The following is a 15,807-nucleotide window of genomic DNA, read 5'->3' as shown; positions in this document are numbered from 1 at the left end:
TAAATTTCTTAGTCCCGATCTAGATATTATTCTCTGGCACCGTCGTTCAATTAGTTCATTATGCATGTTGCATAAGATTTTTCTTAACTCTGACCATCCTTTACATTCAGATCTCCCTGGACAATTCTAGCCTGTTCGTAATACTAGGCAGGCAGTTAATTCTAATATAAAGACCTTCCCCATCATGAGGCTCAATACTACACAGTATTCTAGAAGTTTTATTCCGGCTGTTACCAAGTTGTGGAATGATCTTCCTAATCGGGTAGTTGAATCAGTAGAACTTTAAAAGTTCAAAGTTGGAGCAAATGTTTTTTTGTTGACCAGACTGACATGAGTCTTTTTATAGTTTATATATGACATACCTATTTTGAGGTTGTTACTGTTTTAGAAGGATTTATTGTTAATTTGTTCTCATCATTTATTTGTTTACTTATTTCCTTTCCTTACTGGGCTATTTTTCCCTATTGCGGCCCTTGGGCTTATAGCATCTTGCTTTTCCAACTAGGGTTGTAGCTTGGCTAGTAATAATAATAATAATAATAATAATAATAATAATAATAATAATAGTAATAATAATTTAGGTTTCTGAAAGACTAGGCATACGACGATTTGAGTCTGTAATTTGTATTTGGCATTAGTTTGTGTTTTCAAAGGCCTAGTTAGCAATATCTCTTTACAGAAACATCAGCCAGGATTATTTTAGATCTGGTACTCAACACTTATGATTTCAAGCAAGAAAGGCCAGGGTAACTTTAAAGGTCTTTGAGATAAGCTAAGAAGCTTTTGAACATGGAAACTGTTCTATATCGAATTCAGAAAAACTGTAACAATTGAGAATTTAATCTGGCATGTAAAACATCAAGTATTCTAAAGAATTGCTTGATCTTGACATAGGAGGGGGGGGGGGGACCCTTGTTTTCTGGTTCATGACTCTGAGGATATAAGTTATTCAAACTTGATTGTGGCTAAGTGAGAGATGAAGTTATCACTTTAATTAGCAAGATTTGTATTTATTATTTTTGTATAAAAATAAAGACATATAAGTTGCCATCAGTTGGCTCAAAATTTGAGGGAAACTTTGACTACATAATGCTCCATATATCTTCGTGAATAATTAGGTTCTCTATTATGAACTGATGGAACTCGATGAACTAAAAAAAATAAAACAAATTTAAAAAAAAATCTAGAATAATAATTTTTTAGAAGTCAAACATAAATATTTAGATTAGATATTAAATTCACTACTGTTCAGTAAAGAAATCAAGGCTTCCAGTTCGGCTCTGATAGATATTTGTGGTTACCTGCGAACGGCAGAGTGCCTGAAAATATATAATTAAGGAAAATGTTTAAGAGAATAACAAAAAGATGCATATTAAAATTATGAATAACAGAAAAAAAGGCCCAACCTTTTTATCTTTAATAAGTTCATCCAAGAGGAATGATTTCCAGGCAGAAAGTCTCTCTTTTATTCTGAGAAACAAAAACACAGGCAGACTATATTCAATGATTCGTATGAACTTGGAAGATGAAAAGAATTGGTAAGTTTACATTTAATATGAAAATGACTGAGAATTATAATCACTTATATTTCAAGAACTGTCAAACCTAAACTCCTGTATTATTAACAAAGACTTACCTTTTCTGAGGCAAGAAATTGTCGCTTTCCAACTGAGCGATTGTGTCAGGTAGCGAAATCCCAACTGTTTCCCAAAGCGTTAACGTTGCAAGTCCTGCAGTGCCTGCGGCCACACCAAAGACGACCGATGGTGCCCAAGGATACATCACTCCCTTGAAGGAGTGAATTATTCTGATTATGAACTTGAATCATTGAATTAATTTACTGTTACTGTTACTGTTACAAGTTTGGAAAGTAAAATGATACAAGCCCCAGGGCCTCAGAAGAGAAAAGAACTCGGTGTGGAAAAGGCAACATAGAAGTAAAGAATAAACTATAAACGAATTGATAACAATACCAATAAGAATATTGGTTATTCACCAGGGAAGGATAGTAGTAGTGATGGCTCTGAAAAGAAAAATCAAAGATGAAGATATTTTATGGAAAAAGCAACCTTTTGGATACAACACCAGGCATTCTCGGCCTGTCTATTAATCCTTCCTAGCACACCATTGACAAAACAAGTGCAAACTGAGAGGGAGGCATGTTTGAGTATAATTTCAGTCAATAGAACTCTAACCCAAGACAGTATTAGGCTATGAGGTTGGTTTGATATATAGAAGAGCTTCTTACCCTAGCTAAAGTCTCTATACTACCAGCCCCATACAGGCAAATAACCACTGAGCACTTACAGTAATTATCCCTTTATGTGCGAGCTTAAAGTGTGATACAGTTTGTTGGTGTAGGCATGAGAAAGAGGAGAATGTATTGAGAATATGCCAAACTATTTAGTGTATGTGTAGGCCAAAAAAAAAAAAAAAAAAAAAAAAAAAAAAACCAAAGTCGTTGTAAAAGTTTTCGTTGCTGAAGTCGTATTCGTTGTCGTAGGTTAGCGAAGGATCATAGAACAAACCTTCTGTACAGTCTTTAAAAGCTCCTATAATTCCTTAGAGATATAGTAGTACCTCATTGGGGGATATCCATTTTGCAATTATTAATATGGAAAAGGTTGGAACAATCTAGACTTCTGACTAGTGTTATTTGTAAATAATTTACCAGGTAATCCGTAATGAAGGGTGCAACACTTGATCCAACCCTGGATAACATGAATGAAGTGCCGACGCCAGTAGTTCGAACCTCCGTAGGGAACAGCTCGGAAGCAAGGAGATTGCTCCCCTGGAAAGCCATACTAATTGCCATTTTACCAGTCAGTGCTAAAAGCATGATGAACCATTGGGGACCTGGAACAAAAGGGTTAATTTTTTTAACAAAACTTTACAAAATAAATTCTTTATGGAGAAAGAATATATAATGCAAATTATAATTATAACGATAGTGATAATAAATTACTGTAGTTTAACTAGACTATTGTAATGGGTTCCATTTCTAGTTCTATATTGGGTTATTGTTAAGGGTTTGTTCTCAAATGAGGGATAGAAATTGGACCAAGGTACTATACAGTTCAAGAATTTATAGCCTATAGCTAAGTGTGGGAGACCAAAAGGATGAAATAAACTATTGATTTAAAATCACAATTTGGTGTCAGCTGGATTAGCTTTATAAATGTAGTCTAGAATGAGCCTTGCAAAGAACAATCCAATTTAGACTCCAGCAGGCATAGAATACAGACAAAGAGGTAATAAAAAAACTTCTTCACTATATTATCCAAACGATTCCTACAGAATATAATGTATCTATTAGCAATACAAGCACAGAATGCACTTACTCAATGGCAAAAATGGCTGTATCAGTAGAACAATTCCTGCTATAATATAAAAGATGGCAACTGGCAACCGTCTACCAAAGTGAGACACCATCGGGTACAAAAGCGTGAAGGAAGGAGCATCTACGAGGCCCATTAATGCCACGTACATAAAGATATCAAAGTTGAAGTTCCCTCCGCCAAGTGAGAGGCCAAAGAAGACCATCCCTAAAACAAAGTAGTCCAGACTCATCACAAGGCTAGCAAGGCGCAGGCGAGGTGTTCTGCCAAAGATCAATGTAACATAAATTAAATGTTAAAAATGCTTCTTCTAATGATCTCAATATTTTGAGGAATGTGGTTCAAAGGCTTATTTATGTACCTATATTTTTTGTACAGCAACATCTAACATAAAGACAACTAGCACAGTAAAGAGTGCATATTGTAGCTATGAAATGAACATTCATGATCAATTTTACTTTACTAGTTATAAAATGAAGTGATTCTCGGTTTTAGCATTCAAGTTTAGCATTCAGACATGGTTTTACATTTATATGGACGTACAAAATCTTAGATAATACTGTATCATATCCTTTATTTTGTCAGTAGGTCTGTAATATAGTGATAAACCAATCCCAGCTATGTTAAAGTAACAGTAAATTCCAACTTTACCTTATCAAGACTAACATTCCAGATACATGATTTTTTACAACAGCCTTCCAATCTAAGTTTTCCGTTGGTGTTTTAGTTTTGATAACCTGCAAAATAGATATTATAATGAAATAACATATCAGGAGACAAATGATTTACAAGAACCTTTTCTTGCAGGTGAAAAAATTGAATTTTAAGCATAGAATTTATTATTACAATGAATATTAACTTGCAGTTATTCTATAATCATCGAAGCCACAAACTTCTAGACCACTATAATAGCCACAAAGATTCCAGGCAAAATAAGCCCAACATTTTGATGACGTCATAGCCAATCACATTGCCTTCCACGTTAGCAGTAGTCACAATACATCCACTTAAAAATTTCAAACTATACTAACATGTAATGTGATGTGACTCCTATGATGTCATAAGGGGTGGCAGGCTTATTTTGCCCGAAATCTCTGCGGTGACTGTAATAAAAAGAGAAAACTAAATTTCCCCCTCTTTCCCCTTGTCCATAATCGTTAGGGTTGTGGTGGCCGATGTGGCAACATCCCTGACTGGTGATCGCCATACTGATGTTTGAGTCACGCTCAAAACCGTTGGTTCCTTTGGTCACCGCAATCTCACCATCCTTGTGAGCTAAGGATAGGGGGATTTGGTGGAGCCAATATGTCTGTCAGATGAGTCATCAGCAGCCATTGCCTGGCCCTCCTTGGTCCTAGCTTGGGTGGAGAGGATGATTGTGCACTGATCATATGTATATATGATCACTTTCTAGATCATTGTCCTGCTTGATAGGTAATGTCACTGTCCCTTGCCTCTGCCAATCATGAGTGATCTTTAAACCTGTGACTCCTAATTTTTTTTCTGATAAATGGTGCTAAGAAAGGAACATTACCATTTTCATAGTTATAACTAGTAGCTTATATAATCAGAGTCTTGACAAAACTAAGACTGGGGAGGAGAAAGGAAATTAGATGAGTTCAAGGCAAGTATGGATATGATACTTTTTGATATTAAAATTTAGTTTCCATTTCAATGAATCTTTACTTGTAGCTACATGCTGACTCCTAATACTCTTTTGAAGGTTGGTGTGTGATGGAGTGTGGTAGAATATAACGATTTTTAAAACTGGATCACACCCAGACTATCTTGATAAATCTTATTTTGCAATTATTACTGTATTAAAGTTCCATATGTGCCTTGATTATGGAACACTTAGTAATTTTTTGCACTTTTCCTTTCATAAAGTATTATATCAAAGCTCCCTATCAAACCATCTTGTAGTTTTCACAAACTATATAGTAATATCTCGATTTACAAGTATCTCCAAATATGATCAAATTATGAACATAATTATTTACATTGGTTTACAAGCATTGTATTAGTCTACGAATAAAGATATGTGCATTTTTTTTGCGAAGAAGTAACAACCAGACTAGCATGTGATGCACCTATAGTAGTCGTGCATTACCCATAATGCTATCCACACAATATTCACATGGTTTTTGCACCATTTTGTTTTACCTAAGTTCCCATTCCCCTTTTGGAAAGTTGTGACCGCATGTTCTTTATAGCATTGAGATCATTACTATTCACAGTAAAGTTAGCTGTAGTAACAGTACATTACAGTACAGTACAGTACAGTACAGTACAGTACCTCACAGTACAGTACAGTACAGTACAGTACAGTACCTCACAGTACAGTACAGTACAGTACAGTACAGTATAGTACAGAATCTATACAATGGAACCCACGATGATAATAAATCATAATAAGGGGATGATTATCTTACAGGTTCAAAAGGAAATTATACTATCGAGAAGCATGATCAAGGTAGGCATACCTGCCAAAAATATACAATCCTATATTTGTACAATTAAAAAAAGATTCAATCCCATTGATGCAGAGAAAGGGGTGTTTACATTGAAGAACCCATGAGAAGCAGCTAGCAGCTGATACAATTACAGAGAAAATAATTTTTTGGAAAAGCATTGTCTTTGTATGCTGATCTTTTGACAAATAAGCCATGCACATCAGTAGACAAAGAAAAGGAACATTCAAAGGGGGCCGTGTGTGGCTTGAAAATATCTAAAGAATGACTGGCATCCATAGGTTTGTGTGGCATTGAGAGTCTGCAAGCTCTCCGATGTGAAGGCCGTAGAGGCATTCATATCATAATTCAAAAGGTTTGTGGAGTCCGAGTCTTGCGTGACACAGCAAGTGTTCAACAGCAACGAGAGAGGTCTGTTCTGGAGGTAGATGCCCAAAAGGGCCTTAATTACTGCAGTAATGAAGCCAAGAGCACTTCAGTCGGGATAAAGTTACACTCTACAGATCCTATCCAGTACTGAACCTCATCAAGAGAGCCAAAACAAAGTTGTCAGACTAGCTCATGTTTTGCTTCATACTTTTAAGGTAATTATAAATTATTCTATTTATACTATGTATACCACCAACATTTTCATGTAAAGTATATACATATTTACTAAGTACATGAACAGAATTTTTTTGAAAAGTCAAATTTTCATAGTAATGGTTCGACATTGAGACTAACATAAGGTCGTGTAAAACTGTAGATTCTATTTTTGCATTTAACATTGAAGGATGATCTTTTTAAAGTAGGAACTGACACATGCCATACCAACATAAACGGGTGTTGCTGTACTGTGATGATAATTTTTACTCCCTAGGAGCTGATATGAAGAATTAATTGGTATAAGCAAGGAAAATTGGAGATGGGTAACTTTTTACAGCCAATGGGAATGCAATAAAATTCAAGAAAGTAAAAATTGAATGAAGAAAGCTATGAACTTACAAGACACCATTAGGAAGCTGTAAAGATTTTATTATAAAAGTCTACTACAGTTACAGAGGCTAAATTTATAAATGAAATTTCACCTTTGCAACATTTAACCAGAAAAATATTTAAGGATAATTCACGAAAATACTCCCCTGATCTGCATTTCTTTCGCAGAGTTCCACTAGATCAGAGTCAGAAGGCAGAGACACTCTATTCCATCTGGCAGCCTTCTTTAAGATTCTAGATGCTTGGCTGTACTTCCCTTTTACAACTAACCAGCGTGGAGATTCATCCAGATATCTAAAGTGAAATGGGAGTCTCATATCTTGATTTTGTAGTTGTTAATTACTGGTGCTAAAACTTTTGTCAGTTCTTGTTACAAATGCATGCAAAGTCAAGCGAAATGTGTATAGTACTGTGACTAAAAGTTATAGATTTTGTAATTTAAAATAACAAGTTACTCATAACTATTTTTATACAGCCAAAAAGAATTTTCATAAATAACTTTATTGTATTTCATATGATTTGTCATGAAAATATTTATATTCCTTACGATTCATAAACAAAAAATTGGAAGATCTGATTATAGAGAAAAACAAGATTATGCAAAATTTATTTAGCAGTATGATAGGCAATGTCTCTTAAAAATGCAATCTCGTACTTACAGAAGTGGAGGTAGCAAGATCAAGCAAGGTATAGATCCAACTGTAAGCAAGTATCGCCAGCTCCTTAGCAGGTAAGCCAGTCCTCCCCAGGCAATGGTCGCCAACCCCCAGGATGCAAACAAAGTTACTCCGATGATGGATCTAATTTTAGGGTTTGCTATTTCCATGGCTGAGAAAATGAGAATGAAGTCATCCAAAATACTGGCCCTTGTAATACAGTACTAGATGGTTTCGGCCGTTCATAATTAATAGCCTTCAAAGATGAAAATGTAGCGTAGTTGAATAGATATATCAAACTTTTTTACCATCTAAACATTATCTTATAGCACACTGCAGGTGGTAGCCAACCCATACCTTAAAAGGGATCACTTACCCAAAATGAATCCAGTCTTAAGAACTGACGTGTGTAATGTTCCTAGGAGAAACCGAAATACTAACAGAGAAGGAATGTTGGGCAGCCAGCAGGAAATGTTTGCTATGATGGCATATAGAATGGCACTTATGGCAAACATCTTCTTTCTCCCATATCTGCATGTGAATCAATATGCAATTAAAACGCCAAACCAATAAGTAGAAGCAGAAAATATGCTTTGCTCAAATACAAGAGAGAATCAGGTTGAATGATATAAAGTATGCGCACAATTATAAACAGGAGCAAAACAAAAATGTAAATCTACGAGTTAATAAGTGATAAAATAGGAAATTAGAGCGCAATTCTTTTATCTTATCAAAGATATTACTCTAGAAAACAACAAAAGATCTGCATACCTGTCTGCAAGAACTCCATTAACAGGTGATCCCACCAAAACACCAATCATGTACATACTCTGATAAGTTGCTCGAAGGTAATCTCTCTGGCATGTTAGCCCAAACTGCAGGAGGTAAATGCATGCATGTAAACTATACAACAGTAGCATAACTTATGGTATCTTTTCTCGAACTGTCAAGTTGTAAAAGAAAAAATGAATGCTAATACATAAGGCTTTATGACTGACGAACCTATCTATGTAGTTCTTAAGCTATAGGAATCTTGCCCGGCTGACATTCTAGAGAGTATCTATTCTGATTAAACTGGAAATGAAACCAGACACCTTTCTGCCTAGTCTCTGTTAACTATTACTTCATATTGCAATTGGAGAGCTTTTCCCCAATTGCATCGCCGTGCTAAATGAACTCTCTGGCCATAGTACCAGGCCATATGGTCTAAATTCTATAAATACAATCCACCCTTGGATTTGATAGGATTGCACTTATGAGTTTGGACTAAAGAGCTTGGTGCCTGGGGCCTGTTAGACCATTGGGCAACTAGGTGCAATTGGGAAAAATATAGCAGTTGCACTATGAAGTAAAACTTAGATGAGGTTGGGCAGCAAGAGGAACGAAAGTTGATGGTAACAAAGGTTAAATCCAACATGAGAGTGATCAGCCTCCTAGTGGTACATTCTTAAAGGTTGGAGGTTCCTTAGTTGGAATGATCAAGTTACTTCTGAAAGGATAAGTAGAGCATACCCTAATGTAGGTTCCCGTAGTCCAGCTAAGCTAAATAGATCGCATAAAGTCCTCTTGCAAGACACCAAAAATACATAAGCTGAAATTAAAGGAATGCTACCTAGCATTCAAGGAAAGAGAATCTAAAATTAAAAGGGCTTTGGTGCAAGGAGGTTGGACTGAACAAGGAAGGTGTCTCATAGCTTGTTTAGAGGATTGATATTCCTCTGTACCCAGTTCCTGTAATTTCACATAGAACCTTAAATCAATTTTAGGCTACAGTGACTCAATTGATACTTCACTTTACTTATTTCAAGGGCTGTTTATCTGGTCCTGTACAGCTGGTGAATCCTACTCTCTACAGGACCTCCACGGTCGTTTATAATGTTAATTCTGGAGTATTTAACATCTCTCAATGAGTATTGTTCACTTACTTTGCATTAATATCTTTAAAAACAGGCTATTGATTATCCCTACCACTAACCTCTGAGGTGACTGTGTTGGTAAATGTTGAGTTGTCGAAATCCCACTCAGTGCAAGGTTCTTCATATAGATTTCCATCCTGATGCTGCACAAAGTAAAAACAAGAGGTTCTGCAAGAATTACAGTAAAGATAAACAAAGTGATAAGTCCCATAACATCAAATAAATCAAGTTTGTGGACCGTTAGAGACAAGACAGGAAGGTCAAGAATATTTGTACGTTCAGATTCTCTCGAATACAGCTATGGAACTCTATGAAAACTGACATAGCAACATATGACAGTAAAGCTACTTGAATAAGTCTTATCCTTCATTAGTGACTATACAAATATGGCATCTGGTGTTCTTGATAGTATTCATTGCCTATTGCTTTTCGTACTTTTTTACGCATGATATATGTAAAGATATTTTATAAAAAATTTATAATTTTTGTATATAAGTAATCCTTTGAACCCCCGTGCCATGAGAGGGAACATGGGAGTTTAAAGAATTGTGAAATACCTAGATGGCACTGCCGGCTCCTTCACCTATTTCAGTTCGTCTTCATCCTCCTTGATATTTATGGAAGGATGACAATCTTTGCATTTCGCAATTGAAGAGGGGAGGGCAACTCAAGCTCAGGTTCCGATCTGGAACCACTAAATTAATTTGGAGAATATCTTGTGATCTGGAATCCTCATAGGCTAATAGTTTGTGGATTTCAAAAACATTTGCGTTTAGCTATGTAATCTTTTCTCTGCCTCTTCCATCGTTGCCTTTGAAGCTTACATCATCATTACTTCAATGGAGTCAATGGTTGAACCTCCCCTACCGAGTAAGTTTCTTACTATTTGTGGCATATAGTAAAGGTTAGGTTAGGTGGTTTATAATTATTATTTGATTATTACCTTGCTTTCAGAACCAGCAAATTTTCTATGGAGTATTTTTTTACATAGTATTCCAATCCTCATAATTTTTGTGATCTTGATTATTATAATTTTTGTAATTGTTTTTATATGCTTATTGTTGAGGACAATGGTTCAATGGAAGAAGACCCTCATTTAATTTCTTCTTCACAGCTGATTTAGGTAAATTCAGTAATAAGTTTGTCAGTGATATACATAATTTTTAAATGAGGATAGTCTTGATTTTATGGAATTTTATTGGACTTCATAGTCCCTTGTTTTCTGAATCCATGAGTTTTCAAATGTTCCCAGAGTGAAGTAGTCTCCACCACAAGCGGTTATATAATTATGCTTACCTATTGGAAACAGAACTTCAGCATCAGAGTTGTATTAATGCCATTTTGTAATCTTAAGTTTTATACGGATCAATTTGTATTTTCATTAACTATGAAACAATTATTCATGGTTACGAGCAACTTTTTTTTTTTTTTGTAATGATATGTAGTTTGGTCTAGAAAAACAGATCATTATACGTGCAGATGATACTACTCTCTTTGCATCAACTCCATATCCTAAATGGTTGCTGAATCCCTTAATAGAGATCTAGCTAAAATTAAGTTTGGTGTAAATTACTGGAAACGATTGTAATTCGGTCAAGGACAGTGACTCCTCAACGTCCTTTTTAAGTATATAAAACTCATTTATAAATCCTGGTGTCTTTCCCAGTTGCAAATTTACTTTTGAGAAACACATTAGGTCTGTGTCTTCTTCAATTGCACAAAAAAGGCCTTATTTAGAAAGTCTTGAGATTTTCGGTGATCAATTTATTCTGAAGAGTTGTCATTCTTTCATTCTAACTTGTTTCGAGTATGTGTGGTCTTAAGCTGCTGATTCTTATCTTAATTTGTTGGACAGGAACTTACAGTCTAATAAATTTCTTATTCCTAATATACAGTAGATATTAATCTCTGGCGCCGTAGTTCAATTAGTTCTTTATGTATATTGCATGATATTTTTCATAATTCTGACCATCCTTCACATTCAGATCTTCCCGGACAGTTCCATCTTGTTCATAATACACAGTATTTTAGAAGCTTTATTGCTGCTGTTACCAGATTATGGAAGGATCTCTCTAGTTAGGTGGTTAAATGGATGGAACTTCAGAAGTTCAAACTTGTTTCAAAAGCTTTTATATTGAATAAGTTGACGTAAGTATTGCTTTCATAATTTATATATAGCAGATATATCTTAACATTGTTACTCGTCTTAATATACTTAATTAATTCATTTTAACATATAGTTTATATGGTTCCTTACTTCCTCTCCTCACCTCCAACAGGGAGAGTAGCTACTACTTTCCCTGTTGGAGCCCTCGGCTTTATAGCATCTTGCTTATCCAACTAGGGGTGTAGTTTACCTTGTGATGAGAATTAAGTGCATATTACTGTAGCTATAGTGTTTAATCACAAACAATCATAGGTCCATTCAAAATAGCGTCCAATTTGTTTCATGGTTCTCAACTCTCTTCTCAGTGAGATATTTTGCACATTTATATAGTATTTTCTGGAGAAGAACTAAATGGGGCATTTTTACTTTTCTGCCGGGTGCTATATGATCCATTTTCTAACTCAAGATATATGTTGTAGAGCCAAAGCAACTTATATTAAGATTTTGCAAATATATAGCCTAAGTGAATTTAATATTTCAATATTAACAGAAATATCACTGCACTCGTGTACTGTATACATCACTAAGCATAATTAGGTCCTTTTTTTATGTTCTCTGCTGCTTTGCTAATTCAGTGGCTGTTTAATTCTACAAGTTATCATCATCCTCATCTCCTTCTACGCCATTGACGCAAAGGGCTTCTGTTAAATTTCGCCAGTCGTCTCTATGTTGAGCTTTTAATTCAATACTTCTCCATTCCATCATCTTCTACTTTACGCTTCATAGTCCTCAGCACTGTGGACCGGGGTATTCCAACTCTTCTAGTGCTTTGTGGAGCCCAATCAAATGTTTGGTGAACTAATCTCACTTGGAAAGTGTGAAAAGCATGGCCAAATCATCTCCATCTACCCCTCACCATGATCTCATCCACATATGACACTTCAGTAACCTAAACTTTAATACTAAAGACTGTATTGGAGATCATAGTTCCTAAATAGTTAAATGACTCTACCTCATTAATCGTTTCTCCTTCCAATGACATTAAATCTTCCGTTGCATATTCAGTTCTCAATATCTCTTTCTTCTATTTATCATGAGCCTAACCTAATGTGAGATTTTGCAAGTACTGTTTAGTTTTCCCATTAGTAAATATAAGCTAAAAGGCCCTGAACTTAAAGTTTGTAGTTACAGAAATATTTAATAGAATAACATAAATCCAAGAGTATACTTACATGCTACTATTGTCCATGAAATAACTCCTGTCTTCAGTGTCCTGTGGCAGACGACACTCTTGTCTTATTCTAGGTGCTACATACACACCAGCCAGTGAATGTGGTACTAATATGCCAGAAGCTATCAAATGTGAAATATTTGCATAGTATTATGGAAAAATTATATTGATTTATGTCTTAAAAATCACTTTATCCCATTATACAAAAGCATTTCCAAGGTTTAGTAGAAATCCATTATGATATACTAAAACCATCTGAATAAAAGGGTTGTCATCATAACTTAAAGGGGAATACCATCCTGCTTCTAATACAAAGTATTTTAGGAAACTACTATACAAGTAATTTCAAATAAAATCCATTGATGAAAATATAAACATCAATGTCTTCTTACTCGCTTATCATGTGTATATCTTTCCGAATGGCTACTAAGGATATTAGCTTTATCAGCTGACAATTAATGCCTCCTGCTGTTATACAGATGTAAGGGAACTAAAGATCACCTTCACCCATACTAATGTCACATGGCCTTTAACCCTTTTCCTTCACCAGACCACGGCGATGGTAATAATAGCAATCTTCACACCATTTGCATTTGTTCTATTGGCACAAAACACGCCCGTTCAGGCAATAAATATAAATACATTGATGTTGTAAGCAGTTTTCCCTGCTTTGCTGGGGTTATTTGAACAGTATTTAGACTTAAGTCCCGAGCATTCAAATGATGAGCCATTACAAGGTTTTTTTTTTTTCTTTAAATTAAAGATATTTTAAAATGTGCTGAAAATGTTGTGGCTGAGGGCATAGTTTAGATATGTAAAAAAATAATAAGTGAAGGATAATTATAAACAGAACGAGGAATAACGTCTGGAGAACAAAGATAACCTCTAGAGTATCAGGACAATGAGCAGGTGGTGTTCTGTGTTCTTATGGGGGTATGCATCTCATCATTACTAACAAATATGACAAATAAAATGAGACAACATCTCCACATTATCCTTGAATGAGACTGGGTAAACTAATATCAAAATGGAGTTCTTCACTCTTAACTAGTTTAGGGTCTCAACGATCCATTGGAAATTAAAATTGACGTCTGAAAAAGATTAGGTTAATACGAGATTTCCTATGTGACTAAGCATTGGGCTGAAGTTGGGGAAGGGGACTCTGCAATGGGTCAAAGAAGTAAAAGTTGAAAGAGGGTTTTCAGCAAAAAGGAAAAAAAATGCTAATCAAGGTAAAAGTCAAGATCTATAACTGTAATAAGGCCAGTGTTAATGTATGGACCAGAAACTTCCGCTTTAAATATGAAAAGAGGAAGTAAAGCTTGAGAGAACAGAGATGAGAATGCTAAAGTATCACTGGAGTATCACTGTTTGAGAGATTGGAAAATTATGAAATAAGAACAATGACAGGAGTAGTGAAGATTACCGAGATGATAAAAGGGTCATAACTGAGATGCTGTGAGGACGTGTTAAGGAGGGATGGGTGGGGGGGAGGAAGTGAGGAGGGCTTTGGAGCAGCCTGTAAAGGGGGAGAAGATCAAGAGGGAGGCTGAGAGTTGTATGAAGAGATAAGGTGAAGGATGATATGGAAAGAAGAAGTTTGGTGGAAGAGGATGCCTTTGATAGAAGGCATTGGAGAGGACGCATCAGGCAACTGGCCCCTTAAATGTAGGGATAACGGTGGGGAAGAAGGAGAAGAAGAAAAAAAAGAGATGTAGTTATAGTCTGAAGAGATGCTTCTAGGAACCTTCAGTGGGGTTAGGGTCCCCTTCAGTAATATACAATGACCCACACAAGCTCCACTGACACCACTAACCACCTGTAGGGATAAGTACCCAACCTACACATTGACGCTTTTATTTTCATAATTAAGTTAATAATGAACTTACAAAATTACCTTTCATAGTTCATTTGTAAGATTATTTTATCACATTTTTAATTATTTTATTTGCTTTTATTTGTTTTAAGATATATCACAAGTCCAATATTGACCAAATTTAAAAAGTGATATGATATAAGGAGAAAACAAATTTGCACGAATAAAAGTGATGCAAATAAATGAGTTACAAAAAGGATGCTTATTTTCATATATCAAACTTATAGAAAGCTAGATGCTAAGTTTACTGTTTACTGTACAAGGTCTGTCACTTAATTCAGTAGGAGGTAGTTTTTAGATTAAGTTATGTTAAATTAGGCCACTCCTCTCGATTTTATCTCCTGTTTGACCAGCTTCTATCGTCAATAACTTTACGTTCCTCACTGTACGTTACTCGGTGTATGTTACTCGCTTTATATCCCTATTGTTCGTTAATCACTGTACGTCCCTACTGTTCGGTACTCGATGTACGTCCCTACGGTATGTTATTCTCTGTACGTCCTTACTGTACATCGCTCTCTGTACGTCCCTACTGTACGTCACTCTCTGTACATCCCTACTGTAAATTACTCCCTTTACGTTCCTACTGCAAGTTACTCGCTGTACGTCTCTACTGAAAGTTACTTGCTGTACGTCCCTACTGCAAGTTACTCGCTGTACGTTCCTACTGTAACTTACTTGCTGTACGTCCCTACTGCAAGTTACTCGCTGTATGACCCTACTGTACGCTACTCGTTGTACGTCCCTACTGTATGTTGCTCGTTATATGTCCCTACTGTACTTTGCTCGCTGTACGTCCCTTCTGTACATTACTCGCCAAACGTCCCTACTGTACGCTTTTCACGGACAAGGCACATTACTCACCAAAGCTGAGAGTGAGAAAGTGAAGAATCTGCCACCAGCCGGTGCCCAAATGAGCCATAAGTTTGTCCATGTGATCTTCCATTTTGATATTTCTTTAAAAATAAAAGAATTTAGAGAAAAATTAACCGTCTTAAAGTAAACATCACTGTGTAGTTACAATATATATATATATATATATATATATATATATATATATATATATATATATATATATATATATATATATAATAAATGTGTGTATATATATACACACATATATATATATGTATATATATATATATATATATATATATATATATATATATATATATATATTAATATATATAAAGAGCATCAACTCGCAGTCCCAGGCTGGGATAAATTTTCTGCCATA

General features: G+C 35.4%; 1 protein-coding gene across 1 annotated transcript; it reads right to left on the bottom strand.

Moving 5' to 3' along the window:
- Positions 1-1,218: 1,218 nt before the first annotated feature.
- Positions 1,219-15,521, bottom strand: LOC137622881 (organic cation transporter protein-like). The gene is made up of 12 exons (XM_068353448.1): positions 15,435-15,521; positions 12,696-12,816; positions 9,416-9,524; positions 8,212-8,315; positions 7,817-7,971; positions 7,444-7,612; positions 6,919-7,078; positions 3,990-4,075; positions 3,342-3,601; positions 2,672-2,856; positions 1,637-1,788; positions 1,219-1,319 (listed from the first exon to the last, which is right to left on the bottom strand). The coding sequence occupies exons 1-12, from the start codon at positions 15,514-15,516 to the stop codon at positions 1,298-1,300; spliced, it is 1,605 nt and encodes a 534-aa protein (XP_068209549.1). The 5' UTR covers positions 15,517-15,521; the 3' UTR covers positions 1,219-1,297.
- Between the last annotated feature and the right edge of the window lie 286 nt (positions 15,522-15,807).

Source organism: Palaemon carinicauda, chromosome 29, assembly GCF_036898095.1.
Source record: "Palaemon carinicauda isolate YSFRI2023 chromosome 29, ASM3689809v2, whole genome shotgun sequence".
Lineage (NCBI taxonomy): Eukaryota > Metazoa > Arthropoda > Malacostraca > Decapoda > Palaemonidae > Palaemon > Palaemon carinicauda.
This window is presented reverse-complemented; position numbering and strand designations above follow the sequence as displayed.

What these genes read in the sequence shown, in the direction of transcription:
- LOC137622881 (XM_068353448.1), bottom strand. Translation starts at nt 15,516, where the DNA reads ATGGAAGATCACATGGACAAACTTATGGCTCATTTGGGCACCGGCTGG. An exon ending in AATGGAGTTCTTGCAGACAG is followed by an intron (nt 7,972 to 8,211) that starts GTATGCAGATCT and finishes ATTCACATGCAG; the next exon opens with ATATGGGAGAAAGAAGATGT. An exon ending in ATCTTGCTACCTCCACTTCT is followed by an intron (nt 7,079 to 7,443) that starts GTAAGTACGAGA and finishes ATTTCACTTTAG; the next exon opens with ATATCTGGATGAATCTCCAC.